The following is a 27,466-nucleotide window of genomic DNA, read 5'->3' on the forward strand; positions in this document are numbered from 1 at the left end:
AGAGAGAGAGAGAGAGAGAGAGAGAGAGAGAGAGAGAGAGAGAGAGAGAGAGCGCGAGCACTCTGTCACTCCCAGCTGCCAGGGTGATTGGGACCCAGAGGTGAGACTACCCTCTCAGTTGACCTCAGTATCCATGTCCCTCCTGTCATGCCTCTCCACCAAGCAGGGGAACCTGGGCTTTGAATTTCTTTTCAACTCTGTGTGACCGTCCCCTAGAGCAACAAAGCATGGACTCCAGAAGTGCAGCCAGGGATTCACATCTTGGCTCTGCCCCAGATGAGCATATATGAGTGGGACCTTGAGGACTTTTCTTCTTTCTGGGATTTCGTGATGTCTGCTTTCAGTATCCATAAAGTGGGGTAGGAGTGGTACCTGACCACACAGGGCTGCCTACAACCATGTGTGGAAATGCCTGGCCCTGGAAAGGACAGTGGGCCAATAAATGGTACCTTCACTATCACCGTTATCATTCTAGATACTGACAACCCCAAGTGACACCACCAGGGTGCTGGACCAACTTGTGGTACCTGTTTGTTTTTTTCAAAATTCACATCAATGCATACGACTACACTTAGTTCATTTTTTCGTACTGTCTAATATTCCATGTATAAAAATAGAGTAGTTGACCTAGTCTGTACCTAGTAGTTTGCCTGCCAACCCCCCGGAGACCTCCCCCACTCCAGGGAGAGAAGAGAGCAGCCGCAAATCCTCTGTGGTTAATAGTGTGGGCTGGGAGAGGTGAGTGAGTGGCTGAATGGCAGGTGGGCTGGAGGCCAACCCTGCTTCCTCTGTAGTCATTGTTGCAAGCTGGCACTTTGGGGTGGGAACTGAGGAGTGAGGAGAGGAGTGTGTGTATGTGGGGAGGGGGAGGCACAGGGAACAGTGCTCACCTTCCCATAGCTAAGTGGCAGCCCTGGTAGCTTTGTTTTCATGTAAGCATCAATAAGCAGGAAGGAAAGATACCTCAGGGAGGCTTATGAAATGGCTCTGTGACATGTTTTCAAACGGAGAAAATGGATTTGAATAGCAGAGAAAATGTCCTTGAAGCAGCGTAGGAATGAGCAGAGTTGGGGAGAGCATCTCCCTCCAGCATGGACGTCTAGATAACACGGGCTTCACATAACAGGAAGACAGTGAGCGGGACAACAGTGTCTACACCTGCCAGGATGAGAGGAAATGAGAACTACTGTGGCTTCAGCCAGGGTGATGGGGTGGGGGTGGGGGGGGGCAGCCTGATGGAGACAGTCAACACCCTCAGTGATGGATGAGTGGGTCTCTAAAAGGGAGAGAATAGGCACGTGGTGTCAGACTCCGGGACAGATGAGGAGACACCCCTGTCAGGTGCTGAGCCCAAGCAGAGTGGGGGGGGGGGATTGTCCACACAGAGGATAAGTCTAGACAGTGTGGAGGAAGGGTTACAATAAAATGAGAATCGGTCCCACACCGTGACTCATCAGCTAAGAAAAGGACACCAGAAAGGCCGGTTTTCCAGACTAGAGAAGCCTGCCACAAAAGCACAGAAAGGGAGAGCAAAGGTCAGACTGCAACCGTCAGTGTTGGGTCCAAACGGGCACAGTCACTCTGAGATCATGCCTTGCGATGCGAGAGGGTGTGTGTCCGTACGGAGACATGTGTGTACATGTATGCTTAGATTCCTCGGCTCTGCCACCACGAGGCTGTGAGCAGCATTTGTGGGAGCAGTGAGCGCATCTAGCTCCGGGTCTTAGTTACTGATAGCGTTTTCTACCAGAAGGACCAGGGCTCCATGAAGAAACAGCGGATCCCAAGCCTGGGGCAGAGAGGGCACAAGCCAAGCCGAGAGCATCTCAGGGCTGAAAATAAGGGAATGTCCAGGGAATGACGGAGATGGGTCCATCTGAAAGACATAGAAATTGGCTTGAAGGGACACCTGCTGGTCATGTTGGAGATAATTTGAAAATCAAAGTCATTAATAATAGCGACAAATAGTAAGTGACCTGTCAAACAAAACAGACAGAAGTAAATTGAAAGCTGTTTAAGGATGAGATGTTTACATAGTTGGTAAATCATTCCCTGGACTGTAATTACGAAGGGGGATGGAGAAGCCTGGAGCATGATTGCAGAAGGTGGTCACGGGGCAGCCAGGTGATGCCAGAGTCAGAAGAGCCACACTTCAATGGTGGTCCAAAGATGCACGACCTGGATATACTTCAGCAGGAGCTCAGTCAAGCCTCGGTTCACCACATGTGGCTCTCCAAAGTGTCAAAAGCCATGAGAGTCAAGGGAAGACTTTGGACTGCTCACATTAAAGGAGACGCCAGGTCTCTTGTACTGGTGATCGTGAGCCACAGCCTTCTGCTCAGGATACTGCGGGTATTCTTAGCAATGACTGTCACTTGGAGACAATCAGGGCATGCCTGTGAGGAAGTTTAACCTAGAGTAGGTTAATTGAGGTGGGACAATACACCCTAAATGTGAGTGGTACCATTCTGTGGGCTGAGAGCCTGAACTGTGCAAAATGGAGGAACCACCAGCATTCATGTCTCTCTGCTTCGTGACTGAGGACACAATGTGATCAGCACCTTAGGCTCCTGCTGTCATGCTTTTCCCGCCATGATGGACTGCACCTTCACATTGTGATCCTAAATTAAATCCCTCATTCCTTGAGTTGCTTTTATGATGCATTTTGTCACAGCGAGACAAATAACTGATGCAAGCAGGGAAATTTGCTCCCTCCTTGGTCCTGAGTACAGGACCCCCAGCCCCAGCTCTGAGAACTTGCACGTGATGTGACAACTGGAAGGTGGTGGTGCATTTGTGTGCATTTCCAGATGCTCACAGCTGTTGTGGTTACACAGGAGCCTCCGCTTGTTCGGAAAGAAGACACCGAAGCATCCTAGTTAGGGCCTGCTGGTTTTTTGTATTATGGATATTTTAAAAAATCAAAAGGATCGGAGCTGTGCTAATTTTAATCATGGCTTTGTTTTGGGTTTAGTTTGGTTTTGAACTCACTATGTAGCCAAGGATGACCTTGAACCTGTGTGAACCTATAATCAATCCTCCTGCCTCCACTACCCGAGTGGGGAATTCCAGGCCTGTGCCACCACACAGTTTTACTCCATGCTCGGAATGGAACTCAGACCTTCATGCATGATGGGTGAGCACTCTCCCAACCCAGCTGTGTTCCCGGCCTCTCATATCTCTGTCAATTCTTCAAATGAAAACTTTTATTTACAAGGGGAGCTAAATAGTAGGAATTAAGATTGAAGAAATGCAATAATAACACGATTTAAGATGGCAGGAGCATCAGATCAGGGCGGAGTCACGCCATAGAGAAGTGATGGAGGGGAAGGAGACTGGAACTGAAATGGCTGCAGGACAGAGAGAGAAAGGTAAAGGCTTGACTAGAGTGAAGATGGGCAGCAGGGCAGACAGTGGATCGAGAGCCAGCATGCAGAAAGAAAAGTGGGTGGAACAGAATTAACGGACTTCTCTGAGATGAAGCAAAGCCTGGACGTGGAGAATCAAAGGGCCGAGTGGATACCTGGAGGGGGGACTAGCCCGACAGTGTTTTCCAGTGATAAGAACGAGAATCCAGGGTGAGAAAAGTACCTTCAAAGGAACCAAAACCAGGCAGTTCTCAGACAAATTTTTGGCATTAAATGGCAGAAAATAAAAGAAAAGAGACAGACAGAGAGCATACACACACACACACACACACACACACACACACACACACACACACACACACGCACGCACACACGCGCACACGCACGCGTGCGTCTGCGTGCAGGTGTGCACACGGGTCAGAGGGAGGTGCTGGGTGTCCTCCTCTATCAGTCCCCACATATTCATTCAAGGCAGGGACTCTGCTTGAACCTGGAGCTCGTGTTTTTGTAGCTAGGCTAGTAGCCCACAAGCCCCAGTGATCTTCCTGTCTGTCGCTACCCTGTGCTGGGGTTACAGGAGTGCACAAGACCAACCTCAGTGATCTTCCTGTCATCCCCATTCTGTGCCAGAGTCACAGGCATGCACAAGACCAGACCCCAGTTGTTAAGTCAGTGCCACACTCCAAGCTCTGATCCTCAGCCTGCACATCAAGCCATTTTCACTACTGAGCCGTCTCTCCACCCCAAAGATTGCATATTGTAGATCTCAACCTGTTTGGGGTCACGTGTCAGATATCCTGCATATCAGATATTTACATTCCAGTTCATAACAGTAGTAAAACTACAGTTACGAAGTAGCAAGGGAATAATTTTATGTTTGGGGTCACCACATGAGGAGCTGTATTAAGGGGTCGCAGCATTGAAGGTTGAGAACCGCTGCTGTGGATGATGTGAAAGCGGGGAAACTCCTTTCACGCGCCGATGGATGAGGCTGTTCTTTGCAGGGACTCAGAAGTTTAAAGACAATACCGCTCTTGTCTCAGTCTAAATCATCACTCCAAGGTCACTCAAGGAGACATGAGCCAAGCAAGAATCCAACAATACCTAAAAGAGCAAGTGGGATGTGCTGACACCAGGTAAGCAAGGGTTCTGCCTAAGTAATTGTGGGCAAGTTTTCCGCAGAGCCAAACGCAGGCATGCCCGTGGTGGTGAAATGGTGACAGTGGTCTTTCTATTAGTGAGCATCCCCATAGGTGGAGAGAGACAGGAGGATGCCCTTGTCTTGGAGATGATGGACTCAGTAGGAATCAGTCAACTCTTGACTTGGATGGCTAGAGAAATAAGGGCTTTGGGTATTAACTGCAGCCACCGATACTTTTTAAACCCAGCACAATACTTCCAAGCAAGGAGGCAAGTGCAGCATAATCCCAAATAAAAAGTCGAAAGCAAAGGAGACCATTTAGGAACAAAGACACACACAAAAAAAAACACGGCTTAAGATGAAGCAGTAGATAAAATCCGTTATTCTTCAATATGCAAGTCTATTCAAGCCCAGTTCTCCGGCTATAAAAATACTCTTAGATTTGACTAAATAATACCCAATTCTATTTTCTATGTCAGCTTTTTAGCCATTTAAAAAATAAAAGGATGTTCGTACACGGCAGGCTGAAGCAGGAAAATTGCAAACTCAAGGCTAGCCTGGGCTACATAGTGTGACCTTGTGTCAAAAATAAAATAAGTGATCAGTGACATATTGGGCAACATGAGAACAACAAGAGCAAAACAAGAATAGAATTCAAACAAAAAAGAGAAATGGAAAAGAGTGAGTTGTTTTATATTAGAGAATGCGTATGCCCTTTCACTGTGCTAGAACACAGGCACCTTGTTTAATTGGACAATTCAGAGGCTCTGCATGTATGCGCCTCTTTGTGGGACGGTCACCACTGCCTATCTCCAGAAGAGTTTCATCTTTTAAAACTAAAGTGCTGTCCTCATGAGTCAGTCACACTCTTCCCCACCCTTCTGTTTGCGGCCTCTGAGTCTGTCTCTTCTTTGTACCTCAGAGAAATAGGACCGCACAAGACAAGTCCTTTTGGGACTGGTTTGTTTCACACAGCACAGTACCTTCACATCTCATGTATGCTGTCCTGTGTCAGGATTTCCATGATGTGTGATGCGCATATCACACATTTTCCGTTATCTAGTAATCTGTTGGCAGACATGAGTTGCCGCCTCCTGTTGGCTATTGCGTTCAAAGCGTCAGCACACCACAGGCAGTGGAGGCTTTGAAAAGGCAGTACTGTGGGAAAGCCTGTGGGGAGAATGCTTAATGTGCTGAGGAGAAGTTTGAGAACTCATACTGACAGGTTTAACAAGATGCAGGGAGATCAGATTGCTCTGTGGTGTCCGCACCTCTCCCAGTGATCTTCCTGTCCATTGCTGAGTGGGGAGTTTGCTGTTACTGCCCCTGACACCCCTCCCTGCACAGCCTGCAGCCACAGCAGCTTGGCCATCCTGGACCACATGTGGACATGTGACCTAGCTCAATGACTTTTCTTGAGAACTTGAAACTAAAACAAAGAGATGGTGCTTGTGCCCAAATTCATCCCATCTACCTCCCAAAGAGGGAAGATATACATCCAGGTACCACGGATTGCCTTCCTGCTGCTAGTTGTGTGAACTGAGAAGATTCTATGCAGAGGAAGAAACACTGAGGCACATAGGAGCTCCCCCTTGGGTCCTGATGGCCCTCTGGCTCCTTGCCTTCCACCTTCTTGCCAAAGAGACACATTTGAAGACATTCTTTGGAACGTATTTGGAACAGATGATTTAGGAATGATCTAAGTGTAAAATAATAGATGAGGCATGCAAATTATAAGTATACACACATTTTATTTGTACACACTCAGGCACATGCATGCATACATGCGCATACATACAGATAAAGATATAGTCACTGAATATCATTCATGCAGAATACAGTCCATTTATTTAAGGAAAGATTAATTGTATATCATTCCATGAAATAAAAAGCAGGATGCTGTCAGAACTCAAATGCTGTCAGGAGGCAGCCACTACAGGCTCCTCCCTATAAACGGCCACCTTCCTTGTGTGGTTCTTGAGAAAGAGATATGACTATAAGGAAGAGTGGCAGGGGGAGGGGCATTGGAATAGTACCTGGACTTGGACCCCAAATTCAGAATCAGAGCCACAGCAAGTGGCCTGCTAAGTGCAAATGAACCCTGTGAACTGTGTTTAGCTTTGAAATGTCCAAGTTAAAGACCAATCCAGCAGCTTAAGGAAGAACATACCTGGGGAGACCCACGGGAAGAACGGGACATGCAGCTGGCGTGTAGGCTGCAACAGACCTGAGCAGTGGCCCCTCCACCCACTAGCTACCACACTCACATGGACTAGAGTCTTGCTAAACCAGAGCAGTGCTTCACCCTGATGACCTGAGCAGTGGCCCCTTCACCCACTAGCTACCACACTCACATGGACTAGAGTCTTGCTAAACTAGAGCAATGCCTCACCCTGATGACCTGAGCAGTGGCCCCGCCGCTACCACACTACCATGTTAATGTGTACTAGGCCTAGCAAGCCATAGCAGTGCCTTACCCACCACGAGAGTAGGGGGAGGCAAAAATGAAGGAGTCTGTCTTGGATGTCCTCCCCAGCCTGAAGCAGGTCCCGAGAACATGGCAGACACGGTGAGACAGCTTTAGTTCAGGATAAAACCTTGTTAACCTGAATCAGTACTCAAAATGGCCGAGACACCTTATGCCTAGAGGGGGGATTTCGGGAATGCTTGGTTTGGTTTTGTTGTTTGTTTTGGTTTTTAGACAGGGTCTCACTCGTTAGCCCTGGCCAGCTGGTAGCTCCTTATCTATAGGCTGGCCTTGAGCTCACGGTGATCCACCTGCCTCTGCCTCTGAAGGGTGGGATTAAAGGTGTGGGCCACCACATGGGTGACATTTTGTTTGTTTGTTGACTGTTAGTTTTTGATTAGTGATGTGTTTGTTTTTATTTCAGGAACTTTTGTTTGTTTCTTATCAGTATTCTACAAACTTACTACGTGGAACAAAAATGTATAATTTTAAAAAATGCAACACAATGAGAAATCCCCCCGACAATCACAAAATGCAAACTCAGAAAGCTGTTGTAAGGGGACATTTCTGTGTATTGATTTTATTTTTCTAGAAAACTTGGTCACGCCTTAGAAGTTTCTAAGGCAAGCATGAGGCTCAGAGGAGATCAAATTTTTTAACTGTTAAAGAAAATGACAGCTAACTAAATAAGATTTTTCATATCTCTAGAAATTGAAAAATGACATGAATAAAGCGAAACAAATGATAAACTATGTGCATAGAATTAACAAGCCAAGGTCAATCTTGAGCATTCAGAGAGCCCTTCAATTTCATAAGAAAAGCAGGGACAAAGGACATGGCTGGACAATTAAAAAGAGAAATGCAAATTAATAACATATAAAACTTCTTAGCATATGAAAAATTTAAAATAATCAGGGGTTGCTGAGGAGAAGGCTCCGTGAGTAAAATGCTTTCTGCACAAGTGTCAGGACTGACTTCAGATCCCCTGTACCCATGTCACACCTGAGGGTGGTGACATTTGCTTGTAACCCCGGTGCTGGTGGGTGGGGACAGAGAGACAGGCAGATTCCCAGAGCGGCCTATCGGTGAGTTCCAGGTTAAGGGAGAGACCCTGTCTCAAAAAATAATGTAGAGAGCATCCAATGAGGAAGATATCCAACACTGAACTCTGACCTCTAAGTGCACACACACACACACACACACACACACACACACACACACACAATTGTACATATGCACACACACTGCCACAAATAAAAGGAAAGGAAGGATTTGGTGTGTGTTTCTCAGATCAGTTGATGACTCTGCCAACAGTGGGTTGTGTATACTAAGTGAGCAAGAACTTTGCGGGGTTCTTGCACCTCCAGCGCCCGCACAATTCTGAGCAAGATGAACCCAGGCAGGTAATCTCAGTGAGCTGCATGAAAGGAGGAAGATGGTGCCTTGCGTCACAGCGCCTGTCACCTGCTGACAGTGCCAGTCCACAACTTTCCTACACAGAAACACGGAAGCATGCCTCAAGGGCAGACACGGCTCCGGCTCTGGTCAAATCAAGACAAAAACCACTTGGGTACCTCAAGAGGGCCTCTGAAGTGTTGATACACTCACTGCTAAAGCGTGTAACTCTTTCAGTGTGGCACTTGTGAGCCAACACATCTGTATAAAAATTTAAAGTTAGATTTCCCCTCATAATACAGCATTCCACATGAAACCAGACACAGGTGAAGTCTCCAATTACCATCCATCCTCAGTCGGTGAAATGTTGGATCCCAAGGGAGCCTTTGGAAGGTATCTCCAATTGCATGATGAGAACTGTGTCTGGGATGCTGTGGTCTCAGGAAGGTGTCACACATGCCTACCCTAAACACATATTCATTGTGGCTTCCATGCAAAGATCCCCAAACCTGAAAAGTCCCCCACAACACACTGGGCTTATGATATCCCTAATGCAACTTTCCTATCAATGTACTAAGCCATTCTTATAGCCATGTTAATTGTAGGTCATCATGAACTCATGTTTTAAAGTACCCAGCTTCTATAGTAATGGCTTGATGAATACACACATGTATTTGTATTGTGTTTTAATTTCCTTTTGGACTTCAATGTCCAACTCAGTAGAATATTTTCCCTCTTAAAGTATTGAGCAAAGAGGTCTGAGTCGGCATTGATATCCAAAAAAGGGCTACTGACATCTGCCAAGGGTTGCCTGCGTGTTTTATAAAGGACATGCACTTTAATCATTTCTAGTTGAAAAGAATCAGCAGAAAGAAAAGAAAGAAGAATTCTTTTAAGAATACAAAAGATACGGTGGAGCCAGGCATGGCGATGCACACCTGAAACTCCAGCCCTAGAGAGGCGGAGGAGGCAGGAGGATCATAAGTCAAGGTCATCCTTGGCTGCATAGTGAGTCTGAGACCAGCCTGGGATACATGAGATTTTGTCTTTAAAAAAAAAAAAAAAACACATGTGATGTACACAGAGAATTTTGTTACAATTTTAAACAGAAAAACTTAAGAAACTCAGTGATTACCACGAGAGCGTCTGTAATACATTCTAGTAAAATCTATATGATTAGATTTCACAGAGTCATTTCAGTCTCATTCTTGAAGAAATGTTGTTGTATGGGAAATCTCTTCTGATATAATAGCAGCTGGCAAGGCGCAGCACGGGGTGCATACCAGATGACGCAGATCTGGAAACGGAAACCCCTTAACTGTGCGGGGAACACACACAAGGGAGCATGGCACACAGTGAACAGTAGCTACGGCTGAGAAGACAAAGGATACATTTCATTTTCTTCCTACCGTTTTCATAGAAAACCCCTGGGTTTTTAATGACGTTATACATTTTTCTTAAAAAAACATAGCTGGGGATGTGGAGGATTGGGAAACAGTCATTGCTGCAGCAGCCACAGCTACAGTAAGCACAATCAATAGCACTCAGCCGTGAGCCAGGTAATAGAAGTCGTTAGAATCCCACACAGGCCGTTCTGCATCCAGGCACCATCCAGTCTCTGCCCCTAAGGGCTAGACTCCAGTTTCGAGACTCCACTGAGGTCAGCTGAGAAGACATACACAGGATGGGGAGGCTGGGCTGTGGCCAGTGGGAAGTCGTGGGCTTGGGAGCAGCCAGACCTGTGTTTCAACCCTGCCTGCACCATTTATTTCCTGCAGGAACTTGAGGAAGTAACTTTGCCTTGTTATCTAATCACCTGCTCACCAGTCACCCTGCAGGGTCGGCTGCTGGGAGAATTAGAGGGCTAGTCTGCCAAAGGATGTCCTGGGCCATGCTCCTCCCCACCCCACCCCCAGGCCAGTGACATCACTGAATGTTTCTTAGACCCTATTAGATGTGAATATCTCTGTTTTGATATGACATGTGCTGAGATATATTTCAGGTAAACAGGGCTTTTAATAACTCCAGCCTGAGGGAATGGCTATCCTAAAATAATATAAAGCCTGACTATGAGGAGTACATGAATTGGAGGCACTAGATAAGAAACAAGGACCCAATTCAACCCATAGCCAGTTTGAGCTGGGCAGCTGAGCAGGCAGGGCCCACGAATGTGTCCTTGTTAGCACATTGTCCCTGTACTTGCTAAAGACTGGGGACCCAGGCGGCAGTGGTCAGGTTCCTCTCTGGCTGCTATGTCCCTTAAAGCGACCACATCTTCAGATAGCAGGTCTGCAATGTAACGCTTCCTTCCTTTATACTTCTTGGGTTTTGTACACAAATCTGACAAATGAAGATAAACCAGAGAGTGTGCGGCTGAACTGGCCCTGATTAGAGATAGATACTCATTAAGACATATCTGTTGTGCGAATGAATGGCTGGGGATGCAGTCAGTTGGTAGAGTGCTCACCTAATATGTTCAGAACCTTAAATCAGTCACCAGCACCACTTAAACCAGACTTGGTGGTGGTGAACGCCTGTAATCTTGGCACTTGAGGGACTGAGGCAGGGGGATCAGGTGTTCAAGATTATCCTTGCCTACACAGTAAGCTCAGGGCAATCTGGGATACATCATAAGGCCTTACATCAATTCAACAAAGATAAAGTCATGTCTGCTGTGTGAATGAATGAAGTCAGAGATTGTGGGGAACTGGTCCAAGGCCCACGAGTGACACTTTATCCTGACTCATGTCTTTCTGTCTTCTTAGCGTATCCACTCACCAAGTGTCCTCCCCCAACCATCCTCCCCAACGCTGAAGTGGTCACAGAGAATGAAGAATTCAACATAGGTACTGCCAAATGGTGGGGACCCCAAACCGGGGTCACAGAGAGGGGCCAGGGAGTGGTGGGGACTGGGTGGTGGCTCCATCTATGCAGAAGGAAACAGAGGCCCAGACCATGGGGGTGGCAGTGTTCCATTCGCCCAGTTTACCACAAAAATGTAAACCCTCTCCCTTCACCCGGCCCCAGGACGGAGAGCTGGGGACATGGCTTCCCTCTGCTATCCAAAAGCTTTAAGGTAGCCTAGACGTTCTTATGGGAATATCTAGAGGCTGAGCTGGAGGAGGGAAGCAGTTGCCCAAGTCACCAGGCCAGCATGGATCTGGTTACTGAACCATGGCCCAGTGCCGGTTACCTTCCGTGGAAGTGGGTTTGAGGGATTAAGGTGTCAACCCTTCTGAATGAGACTGCTCCTGGGGATACCCATGCTCCTCTCTCTTGACAGGTGACATCGTCCGCTACAGGTGCCTTCCAGGCTTTACCTTAGTGGGGAGTGAGATCCTGACCTGCAAGCTGGGGACCTACCTGCAATTTGAAGGTCCACCCCCAATATGCGAAGGTAATTACACTAAACAGCACCTTCCTCCCCAGTAGAACCCTGGTTCTGCTCCTCTTTCTGTCCCCAGCTCTCAGCTCAGTCCGTGCCCAGACTCCAGACCTCAGCATGCCTGCATCCCACAGCAATGCTTTGAAAAGACAAACTTGCATCACCCAGTTACCCCTACCCCAGACCAAATCCAACCCTTCCCCACTCCTGAGGCACCCAAGGCAGCACAGAGCTCCTAACTGTCCTGTAAACCAAGGACAGTGGTTGAACTTAGGCCGCAAGCTATTGTGACATGTGGGGTGACTGGTGACTTTAAGCATGTGAAGGTGGCATCTGACCCACACTGACTGCTGTGGGGTTGGAAAACTTGCACAGCCACCGAGGGCTCTGAGGAAACCGATTCAGTCCTTGCAGCCTTTCCTTGGGGTCCCCAGCCCAAGCAAACTGTCCAGAAATTTGTTCCATGCAAACTGTTATGATACTTGCCCATGCTCCAGGACAGAGACCCTCCCCAGGATCTGGGGTGTGCAGGGCTCCTCTGCCCCAGCCTCTTCCCTTCCTTTTGTGATAAGTTGTAGGTCCTCCTGCCCCTCTTGATCATTCTCCTCTTCCTGCTCCTCCTCCTCCTGCTCCTCCTCCAGTTCTTCATCCCCCTCCTGATCCTTTTCCTCCTCCTCTTGCTCCTCCTCCTCCTCCTATTCCTCCTCCTCCTGCTCCTCCTCCAGTTCTTCATCCTCCTCCTGATCCTCTTTCTCCTCCTCTTTCTCCTCCTCCTCCACTTCCTCCTTCTCCTCCTGCTTCTTCTTTCCAGAAGTCCACACTGTCTTCCTTAGGGCAACATTGTTGTTTTAGACCCTTTAATGCTATGAATCAGGCTGCAGCCAAACCCTGCTGATCTTTCTGCTCCTGATGCAGTTACCATCGTTACCATAGCCATCTCTATGGTGTGTTGAGACTATGCTGCAGACTCTACATATGTGATTTGATATAAAGTTGTATATTTTCTATGGTACAGCCATCCTGTGTGGTAGGGACTTCTCGTTTGTATTGGAAAAGCCATCACACTGAAAGGGAATAATTTGTTGGAGGCCACACAGTAGTAGAGTGGCAGAGTTGGGATCTAAAATCCAGGTGTGTTTGATTCATTATCTGCTGTTTACTTCTGCACTATTCTATCTCTGTACGAACTAAACCCGTTTTGTTGAGTGGCTCTTTGGGTGTGGGTGGCCTTACTTTTGCCTGTAATATCTGTACCACCCTCATCTACCTCAGATCCAGGTAGCAGCACCCACACCCACACTAGGGAATGATTTCAACCAGCTGGTCTGCTATGAATTCCAACAATACTGTCATGTTGACCTGGGATCTGAAGTGACTTCTTGTCATGTACACTATGACAGTGAATGGGAGGACTTGTTAAATGCCTCAATGCTAGGTTTGCTGGGTGATTCTACTCCACGGACAAGCTAATATTCCCACCCTGTTCTGTCTCCATGTCATGGACACAGTATCTCTTTCTTTTTTCCAGTGCACTGCCCAACCAACGAGCTTCTGACAGACTCCACAGGCGTGATCCTTAGCCAGAGCTACCCCGGAAGCTACCCACAGTTCCAGACCTGCTCCTGGCTGGTGAGGGTGGAGCCAGAGTACAACATCTCTATCACGGTGGAGTACTTCCTCAGCGAGAAGCAGTATGATGAGTTTGAGATCTTCGACGGTGAGTCCCTCAAAGACCGTGCAATTCTCTGCTACAGAAGGCACCAACTTGCTCTCAGCTTCTGGGGGTAGCTGAGCTTCATTTTCCTGTCAGAACTTGCTGGAGGCACCACATAATGTCTGCCTCTACCATAGAAACCCAAGATCAGGGAACTGAAGCGCTGTATGTCTGTTGCTTACATAGTAGTCTAGATCTGTTACAAACCATTTTTTACTCAAAGCTGGAACCCCTGAATATCAGCCAATCAGTAGTCCTCTGTGAGGAGTAGGCTTCCTCTGAAACCCAAGAAGGCCTGTCCACCAACTCCATACTGCTTCTTTCATTGTAGGACAAGAGGCGCTGTCGTTTGCTGTTCTAGAGAAAGCGCCTCAGTATGTCCCAAACCAAAATACCATCAAAATACCATCACAAACATTGTAGGATTTATCTCCTCCTTCTGGAGCATGAGACTAGCTAAAATATCTACACTAACTGTCCCTGGTGGCTCAGAAAATCCTACGTAGAGAACCAAAATGCTACATTCTGCAAGATGACCAGATCTCCGTCCCCTCTCACTATATCGTGATAAAAATCAGGCTTATTGACAGAGCTCTGGGCCAAGACTGTGAACGTACACTGTTTCCTACCTCATGCCAGTGCAAACTGCTCCTGCTGCTCCTTCCTGACAGCCTGGAGATGAGCACATTGTAGAACCACAGCTGCATTCTGGGTAACCAGGACTGTGTCCGTCTGCTCTGGTAAAGATGCCACCGGGGGTCCGGCTACCTGTGGATGTTTGACTGAGTTTGCACTATGGGGTAGAAAGGGCTTCTCTCCTCAGGTGCTGCTGCCTGACAGAGCAGCCATGGTAGGATTGAGATTTCAGGAGTCAGCATCAATCCAAACTGTGTATCCAAAATCTCTAATAACTTCAGCTGTTCTTGTGTTGACAACATTCAGCTGAACAGTGGTGAGTCTGTAAAGGGAAGAACCGGAGGAATGACCGTTATGTACAATTGGTGTCATTTTCTAGGGTTTTTTTTTTTGTAGGGACCCGACATCTCCTTTAGCCAAACTATTCTGCAGTGAAGGGGAAGTGAAGCCTGGCTTGGGTCTGCAAGCTGGATAGAGGGCTAAATCTTTCTGCTGGAGGTGCTCTCCTCCCTATTGTTGTTCGCTGTGCTCATAAATTCATACTATTTTAGTTGCTCTCTTTGTCTACCCAGCTGTCTTGCCCTTAGGAGTATCCACAGTAACCACATGTGGGTGATCCCCACAGCTTCTATAGGCTAGGTCCTTCCAACTACCACCCCAGCCTTGTTACCTATTTCCGGTTACAGCCGTATTGCTTCAGTCCGTGAAGTGTTTCCCCCGACCTCTGTGTTCCAGAGTTTTCTCATCCCTGTTATGCTAAAAAGAATGGTTTCATCAGCCCCACTTCCTGAGGACAGCATGTCCTCACGAGAGCGTTCTTGATGGCATTAGTACGTGGAGTCTCCCCCATGCCCTCCCAAGGAGCAGCTTGAGTTCTTTCCTCATGATAGAACTGTTCAAGTGTGTTGTTTCTCTTCACTTCTGGACCCTTACCTTCCCAGTTTGCCACAGCAGCTCAAACACCCCTACTTTGTTAAATTTAGCCCATTACTCTTCCAAGCTTCCAAGAACTGTCTCAACGGTGTATTGGAACCTTCACTCACAGCCTTCTCCAGGACTATAAATCCTGGGTTATGAGTTTCCAAGACTTATATTATGCTCCTTGAACCAGAGCCCTGAGATGCAATCCGAGCATTTAAGGCAGGACATAGAAGAAAGCACTTCCCTGGGAAACCTTGGGAAGGCACATTGAGGAGCTTTATTACTTATGACTCTGGGAGCTACCATTTTCCTTGGGCTCTATGGCTCTCTCTATATACCTGTTCAATAAACGAAATTCCTGTATGGTGGGCACCACACTATTCTTAGCGTGCACAAGAGAAATCAGAAGAGGGTCCCAGCTTGAAAACCAGCTCTTCCATCAACTAACTACTTGACCCTGGCAAACAGCAGATAGAGTTCATCTCGCTTGCTGACTCCAGAGCACTGCTTCCGTTAAGGGTGGACAAAAGAGAGTCCTTCAGCAAGGCCACCAGATGCCAAGTCACCCGGCCATCCCGCTGTGCCTATACTTACCCTCTCTCTAGACTTAGAATGGCCTGTAACCCTGTGTCTTTCTCACCCAAGGTCCCTCGGGACAGAGTCCTCTACTGAAAGCTCTCAGTGGGAACTACTCAGCTCCTCTGATCGTCACGAGCACAAGCAACTCTGTGTACCTGCGCTGGTCATCTGACCACGCCTACAATCGGAAGGGCTTTAAGATTCGGTATTCAGGTGAGTAGGCCGTGAGAACTCCTAAAAAGAGCCTCTGCTCTGAACCCCGAAACATCCAAAGAAGCCTTGGTCCATCTCCTCATCAAGGTGACAACCTTCCCTGTGTGGGTGGGGCAACCTCTTCCTGTTCTCTGTCTTCCTCATCTGACACTGCACAAGCATGACTAGAGGCAGTCCCCTGCCTCGTCGTGTCCAGGTCCTTTCCCCACCTCTAACCTCATCTCTTTCCTCTCATACTCCCACCTTGAGTCTCCAGGATTGTAACTGTTCATTATGAGATCTGATGAGGCCCAGGGGATCCTAGCCTCTTAAGTGGTTAGGAGATATTACTAGAAGTCCTTTGACTGAGCAACTCTGAGACACAGAATCATACAGGGGAGGCATCAGAGTGTAGCCAAAGTTTTCCTGTGTCCCACCTGGCCCATGGTCAGGACAAATCTCTCTCACCCGCCAGTCTTGTAGCCAATCAGACCCAAGCAAACACATAGAGGCTTATATTAATTAAAACTGCTAGGCCATTAGCTCAGGCTTACTACTGACTAGCTCTTACACTCAAACTCAGCCCATTTCTGTTCATCTATATGTTGCCACGTGTTCCATGGCTTTACCTGTGTGCCATTACATGCTGCTCCCTGGATGGCGGGATGGCATCTCCTGACTCGCCCTTCCCCTTCTCAGAATTCTCCTTGTTTCCTTATCCCATCTATACTTCCTGCCTGGCTACTGGCCAATCAGTGTTTTATTAAACCAGTGTACAAAAGCATTATTCCACAGCATCAGAGAATACCCTTTCCTGTTGTGCAAGCCATATCCCTTTATTAGCATTTCATTAGCAGATGCCAATTGGACACATTTGTGAGGTGCACAATATAATGTGTTGATACATATGTACAATCATAACGATCACTGGGAGCAATTAACACGATTGTCACGTCCCAAGTTTGTCTCTCTGTGCTGGAGACTGTTGGAATCCATTCTTCTACCACCTTTGGAATGCATAGTCAGTGTGTGATGACCTACAGCTGCCCATCTGTGCTGCAAAACCAACCTCCTTCTACCCCCTCTGCCTTCAACTGGTCCCAAGCTCTGGTGACCCCATCACACTCTCTGCTTCAGACACCCCCGGCTGCCTTTCTGTGCCTGACTCACTTAGCGTTATGTCCTCCATTTCCATCTACATTGCTGCAATTGACAGGATTTCACTTTTTTTTTTTTTTTTTTGAAAAGCCATATTGTCTGGGCATGGTCAGATCAAAGGCCAGGCCTTTGATAAAAATATCCCTGGGATACAATTAGATGGAGAAAATAGACTTTCTCTGAACTCTCATTGTGGGGACCACTGATCTGCTTGATAAGCTGAAACCTTGATGTCAGCTGTGAAGGGCAGTCCAGTGAATTGCTGGCCGTGCTTTCTGGCCCTGGAGGCTGCAAGGAATGCCTGTGGATCATGGGAGTTCCCTCCTCACGCCTGAATGCCAGACAAGGATTAGACAAAGACCAGCAGTTTCAGGGAGCCAGGAATATAGCTCAGTCAGCAAAGTACCTGCCACACACAAGCACAAGGACCCTAGTGCAACCCTCCACAACCCCAGTAAGAAGCCGAGGGTGATGGCATGCACGAGTAATCCCACCCCCGCCAGCCTAGCCTAATCAGTTAGTGAGTCCCAGGTCCCAGTGAGACTTTGCCTCAAAAATAAATAGATAGATGATAGATGGTAGATAGATAGATAGATAGATAGATAGATAGATAGATAGATAGATAAGTTAATTAATTAATTAATTAGAAACAAGCGGACAGCATCCTGAATGAGATCTGAGTTGGCTTCTACCTTCTATACACACCTGTGCGCACACATATCCCTGCACCTGCACACACTGAAACACATACACACACACACACACACACACACACACACACACACACACACACACACAAGAATATTGGTTAGCAGAGATATCACATCACCAAGTTCTGCCTGAAGAACCATTTGTCCATATCTTCTAATAGGTCTCCTTGTTGCAAGACCAGTCACACTATGAGGACCCAGCGGTAGTTCTGGAGAACCAGTGGGTACGAGAAGAACTGACCAGAGGGAGCTGAGGGGAGCCCTGCCTTGACTCCCTCAAAGTCCATTTCCCTTTGCAGATCCCACCCACACTCTCCTCTCCCAGATGCCCACAGCTGGAGAAAAGATGACCTCATGACCCCATGACCTGTTACTGCCCTGTTACTAGCTGGTGATAGGGTTATTTGACAGAGCGCTAACTGTTCAGGCCTCAGGATAATCCATTGGGGAGTTCCGGGCTGAGTTCCTAATGGCTGCTCCTGTCAAGGGAAAATGGCATTTTCCTACCATCACTGCTGAATTTGGAGCTAAGAGCTCTTAAGGAGTTCCCTTTGCCTTACTGCTCAGAGACTAATGTGTTTGGAAGTAATGAGTCAGTTGTAATTACAGTACATATGCCATGTAGAAAAGAAATTCATTACACAGTACAGCAATTAGTACTTAATAATTAAGATACCGCAGACGTGCGTGACTTAGCCCTGTGTCTGTCGCAGTGACTAAGCGTATTTTAGATCAGATTCTCCTTCCTGGGTAAAGGAGGTACATAGATTTGGGATATGCCTGACAGAGGAGGCATGGCAGGAGAGCACACACATTTAATAAAACACCGTTTCTACCTGAGCAGAGCCATAACCTACAGGCTGAAAGTCAGAGGTCTCTCTGTGAGAGCCAGTGAGGACAGGGCCTGCTTCCCAATCTGCTCATCCCTATCTGTTCGGGAAGCCCGGCCAGAGACCTCAGGCAAATGAAGGGGAGAGGGGGTGAGGCTCCTGGATCATCCTCCCCTCACAGCCTCACAGATCTAACCAGGGTTAGTTATTTTCCTTGTTGCTATGATAAAATGCCTGACTAAACCTATTTAAGGAGGAAGTGGTTTATCTGGGCGTATGACTTGGGGATACAGTCTGTCACTATGATGGGAAAGTGACAGCGGCAGGAGCCTGAGGTACCTGGTCACATTGCCTTTGTAGTCAGGAAGCAGAGAGAGATGAACGCTGGTACTCAGCTCACTTTCTCCTTTTTATTGAGTCCAGGACCAGCCCATGGGATGGCGCTGCCCACATCTGGGGCAGACTTCCCACCTCCATCAACGCAGTATAGAAGCTCCCTCCCAGCTGTGCCCAGAGAGTTGTCCCTAGGTTAGTCTAGACCTTGTCAAGTTGTCAGTGATAACTGTCACACAGGGTCCCCAGCAGGAGCTGTGGCGTGGGTCCCCTCCATCTGGGACTTCTGTCGGCTTCCTTCTCTGTGTGACCCCAGCACTAGAACAGCAGCTGGCACTTAGTGGACTCCTGAGAACTCTTTACCGGATAAATGAATGGAATATGTTAAGCCATACGTTGGGGGGCCAGGGAATGAGCTCTGTAGGGAGATGTATATCCCAGATCCCCAGGCATTCCCAACACAACAGAAGAGAACAACCACTTATTGGGCACTGAGTGCCCTGCTCTGAACGGGATTGCTTTACTCACGTCCTCTCTCTCTCTCTCTCTCTCTCTCTCTCTCTCTCTCTCTCTCTCTCTCTCTCTCTCTCTCTCTCTCTCTCATCATGCCAGTGACTTGCCAGGGTGTCACACGCTTAGGAAACCAGTCCCACTGGGTCCTGCTTTATAAGGTTGCCTGTGGTCGCAAGGGCTTTGAAAGCAACCCGGGCTGTGCTCAGGCAGCCAAGGAGACCCTGTGGTTTACAGAACAGGTTGTAGGTGGTGTCGTCCTCAATGACCCTTTGTTTTGATTTGTTTTGTTGGTTCTTGTTCTGGCTTTACTTAACTGTTATTCGGTGTCAGCCACCCCGGCCTTCCTAAATACCAAAGAACTCGGTCATGGCAGAGGAAAGGGGGGGGGGGGCGCTGCTATGAGACAGCCTGCTCATCCCAGAAGTGGGATTCTGACAATCCTCTGCTCAGCCTCTTCTCACTCTTCAGCTCCCTACTGCAGCCTGCCTAAGGCTCCACTCCACGGCTTCATCCTGGGCCAGACAACCACCCAGCCGGGCGGCTCCATCCACTTTGGCTGCGACACAGGCTACCGTTTGGTGGGACACAGCATGGCCATCTGTACCCGACACCCCCAAGGCTACCACCTGTGGAGTGAGGCCATTCCTCTCTGTCAAGGTGAGCAGCAGGGCTAAAGCAGCAGCCAGGTGGCTCAGCTCCAAGTCACCTTGGGCTGGTCTCAGGAGCCGTCCGGGCCACATGTGAGTCTCCCAGGGCTTGGGGATGGAGTCTTTGCTTCAGCAAACATTTCCTTCAGCTTTGGGTATGACAGGTGCACAGTGTTTCCAGCACCACAGGAGAGGTGGTGATGTAAGACATTAAGTGACAGGAAGAGGAAGTGCTATGGGGGATGGAAGGGCGGTGTCAGGAACCCCACGGTAAGAAAGGACCTGCTTCTTCCTAGCAGTTAAGAACTCCCAAAGGCAGGGAGACATGGGGTCTGGCTCCTAAACCAAATGAGTCAAGCAAGCCCCTGAGACCTGCTATTCAGTTTGCACGCATTACCTTTTAGAATTGATGGGGGCTTTTCCCTTTATAAGAACATACGTTCTTGTCATGATGAAATATCTTGCTCTGTATAATCCATAAGCACTAATAAAAAATAAAGTCATAGGGGCTGCAGCGATGGCCCCGTCAGTAAAGTGCTTGCCTTGTGAGCATGGGACCTGAGTTTGATCTTGCAGAACCCGTATATAGAAGCCAGGGGTAGTGGCATGCTCTTGCGATCTCATTGCCTGAGTGGTAGAGACAGAAAGATCACTGAGGCTTCAACCTGGCCTGCTTGGTGAGCCCCAGGCATAAGATGAGATGTTATCTCAAAAACCTAGGATGGTACCTGTGGAACAACAGTTAAGGCTATCCTCTGGTTTCCACATGCCCACACACACAAAGCACATCTGAACACACATACACACACACACACACACACACACACACACACACACACACACACATATATATATATATATATATATATATATATATATATATATATACACACACACAAAAATTAGCATACTTCCAGACTAGAAATTTGAAATAGTAGGAATAACAAATAGCACAAAGGAAAAGAGTGAAAATGAACTATAATTCTGCCCTGAGATCACTACTGTTAATAATTTAGTATATCTCTTTTGGTCTTCTAAATACCAATTAGCATCTTTCATGTACTTGCCAATACTTCCTTGTTATTGTTGTTGATGGCTGCACAGCATTATGGGAAAACTGACACTCACTTAGGTGTCATCCTACCGTGGGTCATTTGAGCTTCTGTTACATTGTTACTACATAGCTGTAATTCTGTCTCTATGAGCATTCCTATTTATCTCCTCAAATGGAATTCCCAGCAAGGAGACTGGTGGACCACAGCACACACACACTTTGCAGCTGTTGATGCCTTGGGCCCTGCTCAGACTTTTTCCTCATGAACGCTTCTCCCAGCAGCAGTGAAGGTGCTTTTCTCTGAACCCCAACATCATGTGTGCACTGAAAAAAGAAGGAAAGGATTGCCCACTGTAGACAGAGGAGGCACTGCTGTTTCATTTTCTATTTCTTGGTTCCCAGTGTGTTGACATCTTTAATGACATCTGTCAACTCTGACTCTCACAACCTCCTGACCCATACGGGTCTGCTTTGGAAAAGACCAAAAATGTGGTATTAATATTCTACAGAGGGACTGGCTGTCACACACGGTAGATATCATTGGCTTCAGTCTCCGTGTCTCTAGCCACATCAGCCAGGACAACTCTATTCCAGAATCCATTTGGAAACTTCCAAATGTCTGATCTGTTAGGTCCCAACTCCCACTCTCTACCCTAAGCTTTCTTCAGGCCCCTTCTCTGAGCTGCTGTATTCTCTGGAACCCACATTCCACAACTAAGAAGTCAGTGCCCCCACTTACTACCCAGCAGGCTTGCCTCACTTCCTCCTCTATGGCAATGAGGGTTCTCTGGAGAGCATACACATAGTCCCATCAAGGCTGGGCAGGGCATCCCTACATGGGGAATAGGTTCCAGAAAGCCAGCTCATGCACCAGGGATAGGTCCTGATCCCACTGCTGGGGGTCCACAAACCGACCAAGCTACACATCTGTCTTCCACATGCAGAGGGCCTAGTTGTTCCCATGCGGGCCGCCCAGCTGTCAGTGCAGAGTCTGTGAGCCCCCACTAGCTCAGGTGAGCTGTCTCTGGGTTTCCCCATCATGATCTTGACCCCCTCCCCACCACTCATATAATCCCTCCTCCCTCTCATCAACTGGACTCCCAGAGCTCAGCCCAGTGCTTGACTGTGGCTCTCTGCATCTGCTTCCATCAGTTACTAGATGAAGGTTCTCTGTTGACAATTAGGGTAGTCACCAATCTGATTACAGGAGGCCAGTTCAGGCATCCTCTCCACTATTGCTAGGAATCTTAGCTGGAGTCATTCTTGTGGATTCCTGGGGGTGTCCCTGGTACCAGATTTCTCCCTAACCCCAAAATGGCCCCCTCTATCAAGATATCTTTTTCATTACTCTCCCCCTCTGTCCCACCCCCAAGTTGACCAACCTGATCCCTCATGTTCCCCTCTACCCATCCCCTCCCCTTGGCCCCACCCCACCTTCAATTTACCCAAGAGATCTCATCTATTTCCCCTTCCCAGGGAAATCCATACATCTCTCTTAGGGTTCTCTTTGTTACCTAGCTTCTCTGGGGCTGTGGAGTGTAGCCTGGTTATTCTTTGCTTTACAGCTACTATCCACTTATGAGTGAGTACATACCATGTTTGTCTTTCTGGGTTTGGGTTACCTCACTCAGGATGATTTTTTTTTTTTCTAGTTCCATACATTTGCCTGCAAATTTTATGTCATTGTTTTTTGTTGTTTTTTTAAATGACTGAGTAATACTTCATTGTTTAAAGGTACCACAATGTCTTTATCCATTCTTTGGTTGAGGGGCATGTAGGTTGTTTCCAGGTTCTGGCTATTATGAATAACGCTACTATGAACATAGTTGAGCAAGTGTCCTTGTGGTATGATTAGGCATCCTTTGGGTATATGCCCAAGATTGGTATAGCTAGGTCTTGAGTTAGAATGGTTCCCAATTTTCTGAGAAACTGCATATTGATTTCCAAAATGGCTGTACAAGTTTGTACTCCCACCAGCAGTGGAGGAGTGTTCCCTTACTCCACATCCTCTCCAACATAGGTCGTCCTTAGCATTTTTGATCTTAGCCATTCTGACAAGTGTAAGATGATATCTCAGAGTCGTTTTGATTTGCATTTCCCTGATAACTAAGGTTGTTGAGCAATTCTTTAAGTGTTTCTCGGCCATTTGAGATTCTTCTGTTGAGAATTCTCTTCTTAAATCTGTACCTCGTTTTTTAATTGGATTATTTGGTATTTTGATGTCTAATTTCTTGAGTTCTTTATATATTTTGGAGATTAGCCCTCTGTCAGATGTGGAATTGGTGAAGATCTTTTCCCATTCTGTAGGCTGCTGTTTTGTCTTATCGACAGTGTCCTTTGCCTTACAGAAGCTTCTCAGTTTTAGGAGGTCCCATTTATTAATTGTCCATCTCAGTGTCTGTGCACTGGTGTTATATTCAGGAAGTTGTCTCCTGTGCCAATGTTTTCAAGGCTACTTCCCACTTTCTCTTCTATCAAATTCAGTGTAACTGGATTTCTGTTGAGGTCTTTGATCCACTTGGACTTCAGTTTTGTGCAGGGCGATAGATGTGGATCTATTGCATTCTTCTACATGCTGACATCCAGTTATTCCAGCACCATTTGGTGAAGATGCTTTCTTTTTTCCATTGTATAATTTTTGCTTCTTTGTCAAAATCAGGTGTTCATAAGTATGTGGATTTACATCAGGGTCTTTGATTCATGCCAATACCATGCTGGTTTTATTACTATAGCTCTGTAGTAGAGCTTGAAGTCAGGAATGGTGATACCTCTAGAAGTTCCTTTACTATACAGGGTTGTTTTAGCCATCCTGGGTTTTTTATTTTTCCATATGGTGTCATTACTTTTGCTTAGCGGGGTAAATAGATTAAACTCTAGGTTACAAATAATGTCATTCTCAAGTCTGAAGGCTTTGTTCAGTTTTCTTTGGATACCTAACACAGGTGAGGGGAAGGGTCCACCTGATCCCCTCCTTCACCCGGTTCCCCTCTGCCTCCCAATGGTCTCTTTGTGTCCCTTTGTTTCTCTTCAGCCTAAAGACTTGTGTCTTCAGCTCCTGGAAATGTTCATTTAGGATAATTCTGTTAACTCACCCACTTTCTCCTCTCTTTCTGGAGCTCTAAATAGTTGGACATTGGACCCCTCAGACTGATCCTTCCCATTTTTCAGTCCTTTTCTCTTGTTTTCAGGCTGTCTTTTGGGTCTTTATTCTGGAAAATTTTTATTTTTAATATCCAGTCCCTTTACTTTATGTGTATTTTGACAGTTTGAAGGAGTCCTTCCTCTGATGTTTTTCTTCAAAGCTCTCTCTTCTCATTTCATGAATGTCGAGTGTCACTTAGTCTCAGGATACTACTGCCTGCCTTGTTCAGCAATCTCATATCTCCCGTCTCTTGAACTAGCTCTGTCTCCTGAGGGGGGGTTTCCCTGCCCCACCCTCCAGGTGTTTAGTCTTACTGTTATCACATTGACACTACTGGTTTTCTTCATCTGTGTAGTAACCTTTGATTGTCCATATTTAAAAAGTAAAAGCTAGGGAGCAGGTGGTTGAGTTCCATTATTTTGTGTAACTCTCTTTGCCCCTGAGGTTTCTCCTGTGAGTAAAATCTGGATGTGGGTGTACAGCAGGGATGAGCAGACAGCTTTCACATGGAGAGACCCTAAATTCCATGCGGCAGCTGAACCTGACAACCTAAATTTGACCCACATGGTAGAAGAAGAGAACCACCTCCTGCAAGTTTTCCTCTGACTTCCCCATGCATGCAAGTGCACATGTACACACACACATACACACACACACACACACATTAATTAAATGAAATGTAATAAATCTTTTATTAAAAAGAGCATCCCTTGGAATGCTAGCCCGCACCTTGGTACTCCTGACTCTTTCAAGGGACTCTGTCCCCACACCTTGAGGAAAAGGGGCACCTGGTTCTTTCCAGCAACCAGAGGCTTGAATGCCTTCACACCGCACCTGTGGGGCAGAATGGAAGGAAGTCTTCCCCGAGGCTCCTTCCTGCAGGGTTTGGGCTGCAGCCTTTTCCCTGTATTTAATCTGTGAGCACAGTTCTCTCTCCATCCCATCCTCCCGTTTGTCCTTTCTGATATCTCTGATGACGGTTCTCCTGTTGTCTTTCTTAGTAGGGCCTTTTTTGTTGGTTGGTCTTTACTCAGGTTTTTGAGACAGGATGGGAAAGATGAAAGTGTAGTCTCAGGACATCTCGGGTCAGAAATGCTCATGACACCCTTTCTCCTCTGCCAGCTCTCTCCTGTGGTCTCCCCGATGCTCCCAAAAATGGCATTGTGTTTGGCAAGGAGTACACCGTGGGGACTAAGGCTGTGTACAGCTGCAATGAAGGCTACCACCTCCAGACGGGTTCTGAGGCCAGCGCCGAGTGTCTGGACACCGGCCTGTGGAGCAACAGCAACGTCCCCCCACAGTGTGTCCGTGAGTCCCGGGGCGGTGGTAGCAGGAGGCAGGAGGAGTTGGGCACCCAGCTGAGGAGACTCCTGTAAGGAGTGGGCTTTGAGTTCAGTAGAGAGCTGAGAACCTGGTGGGGGTGGGAGGTTAGAGGACTCAGGGAGGATGAAGGTGGGTGTCTACTAACTGTGGTCCCCATTGCGAGTTACTCTCAGGACACTGAAGGATCATCATGCTCTGGGGTGTTTTCATAAACCACCACAGCACTTAAAATGACCAGAAAGCTGCATGAATGTCCCTTGATCACAGAACTCTAAAGTGACAATTTGGTGATCAAAAGACAAGTAGACAACCTAATGGACCATATTCAGTCCAATGATACAGGTTTTGATTTTGTTTGCTTCATTGAAAATGTACACACACACACACACACACACACACACACACACACACACACACACTACTTCAAGTTTTATAATCAAGAAAATTTTTTAAAATATCCATATTTCTGTCTTTTCTGGAAAAAAATATAGAGATCTCCAGCTAGGGATGCACCTCAGTGAGTAGAGAGCTTATACAGCATAAACTGAGGGTGGTAGTTCCTGGCTGTAATCCCAGCACCCCACAAGTGAAGGCAAGACGATCAGAATTTCAAAGCCACTCTTAGCCTGGGCTATTTGAGAGGCATCTGAAAGAGAAGGGTGGGGACAGTTCTAAAATCTGACCAAATGGAGTGTGCAGTCCACAGCCAGTAGCCGACACGGGCAAAACAACAGTCTCATTACTATTTTACAGATCTGTGCTCCCCCACCTGCTGCATCCTCCTCCCCAACCCTCTCCATTCATTCATAAACCGAATGTTCCTGGATTCATCATTCCCGTGCTGGGTTCCCCTAGTCCTTTGTTCTAGACTCTTGTGCCTTCTTCCGTCATCAATTAGCTGATTCTCGTCCCTGCTCCTTGTCCCCCCAGCTGTGACCTGCCCCGATATCAGCAGCATCAGCGTGGAGCACGGCCGGTGGAGACTCATCTTTGAGACCCAGTACCAGTTCCAGGCCCAGCTGATGCTCATCTGTGACCCTGGCTACTACTACACTGGCCAGAGGGTCATCCGCTGCCAGGCCAATGGGAGATGGAGCTTGGGAGAGTCTATGCCCACCTGCCAAAGTAAGCCCAAGAAGGACAGAATGGGCCCGTTTGCATGGTACTTCCTACCTGAACTGTCTCCTACATGGAGTAGATAGAGGGGTTACCACCAGCAAGTGCAGCATACCTCTTTTTGGATGCTCACCTAGAATCCAGAGCTGGGAAAAGGCTTGCTTCTTAGCACTGTATCATCTCACTAAAAGCTCCTTTTTCATAAGCCTCCAGTGTAGCCTGCACTGATTCATTCATTCATTAGGGCCCAGCTATATGCCAGGTGCCAGAGAGGTACAAAGATCGAAGCATGTGGCCTGCTTGGGGAGATGGCTCTGTGGGTAAACGGCTTACCATGCAAGTATAAGGACACGAGTTAAGTCGGTTGTGGTAATGAGTGCGTCTGTGATCCCAGCACTCCCGTGGCAAGACCAGAGGCAGAGACAGAAGAATATCTGGAAGATCAGGAGCCAGCTAGCCTGGTGTATGTGGCAGAAACGAGACCCTGTCACACTGGAAAGTGGGAACAGACACCTGAAGTTTCCCTCTGACCTCCACACATGCAGTGTCATATGCACGCGCGCGCGCACACACACACACACACACACACACACACGCATGTGCGAGCACATGCACGGCGCATACAACATAATTTAAGAAAATAGAGTGTGGCTTCGGCCTGCTAGAAGCTTACCTACAGTCTACTAGAGAGACAAGGCAAAGAGGCAGGGATACATATGTGATAAGACCTGCAGCTGGGTCTGTACAGGAGGGAAGAAGGTAGAGTGAAGGACCACGTAAGTCTGTCTGCCTCCTCTCCATTGCTAATTGCTTTTCTTTGATCCTTTGAGTCTCAAAGACCA

At 47.4% G+C, this 27,466-nt stretch overlaps 1 protein-coding gene across 1 annotated transcript in view; it reads left to right on the forward strand.

Annotated features, from left to right (window-relative positions):
- Nucleotides 1–27,466, forward strand: part of Csmd2 (CUB and Sushi multiple domains 2) — a 570,924-nt gene that overhangs the window by 499,965 nt on the left and 43,493 nt on the right. Inside the window, exons 45-51 of the mRNA XM_059254992.1 lie at nt 11,137–11,217; nt 11,655–11,768; nt 13,285–13,473; nt 15,673–15,819; nt 19,811–19,999; nt 25,308–25,493; nt 26,439–26,633. Coding sequence (XP_059110975.1) covers nt 11,137–11,217; nt 11,655–11,768; nt 13,285–13,473; nt 15,673–15,819; nt 19,811–19,999; nt 25,308–25,493; nt 26,439–26,633 — 1,101 coding nt within the window. The remainder of the gene's footprint in view (nt 1–11,136; nt 11,218–11,654; nt 11,769–13,284; nt 13,474–15,672; nt 15,820–19,810; nt 20,000–25,307; nt 25,494–26,438; nt 26,634–27,466) is intronic.

Source organism: Peromyscus eremicus, chromosome 2 (assembly GCF_949786415.1).
Source record: "Peromyscus eremicus chromosome 2, PerEre_H2_v1, whole genome shotgun sequence".
Taxonomy (NCBI): Eukaryota; Metazoa; Chordata; class Mammalia; order Rodentia; family Cricetidae; genus Peromyscus; species Peromyscus eremicus.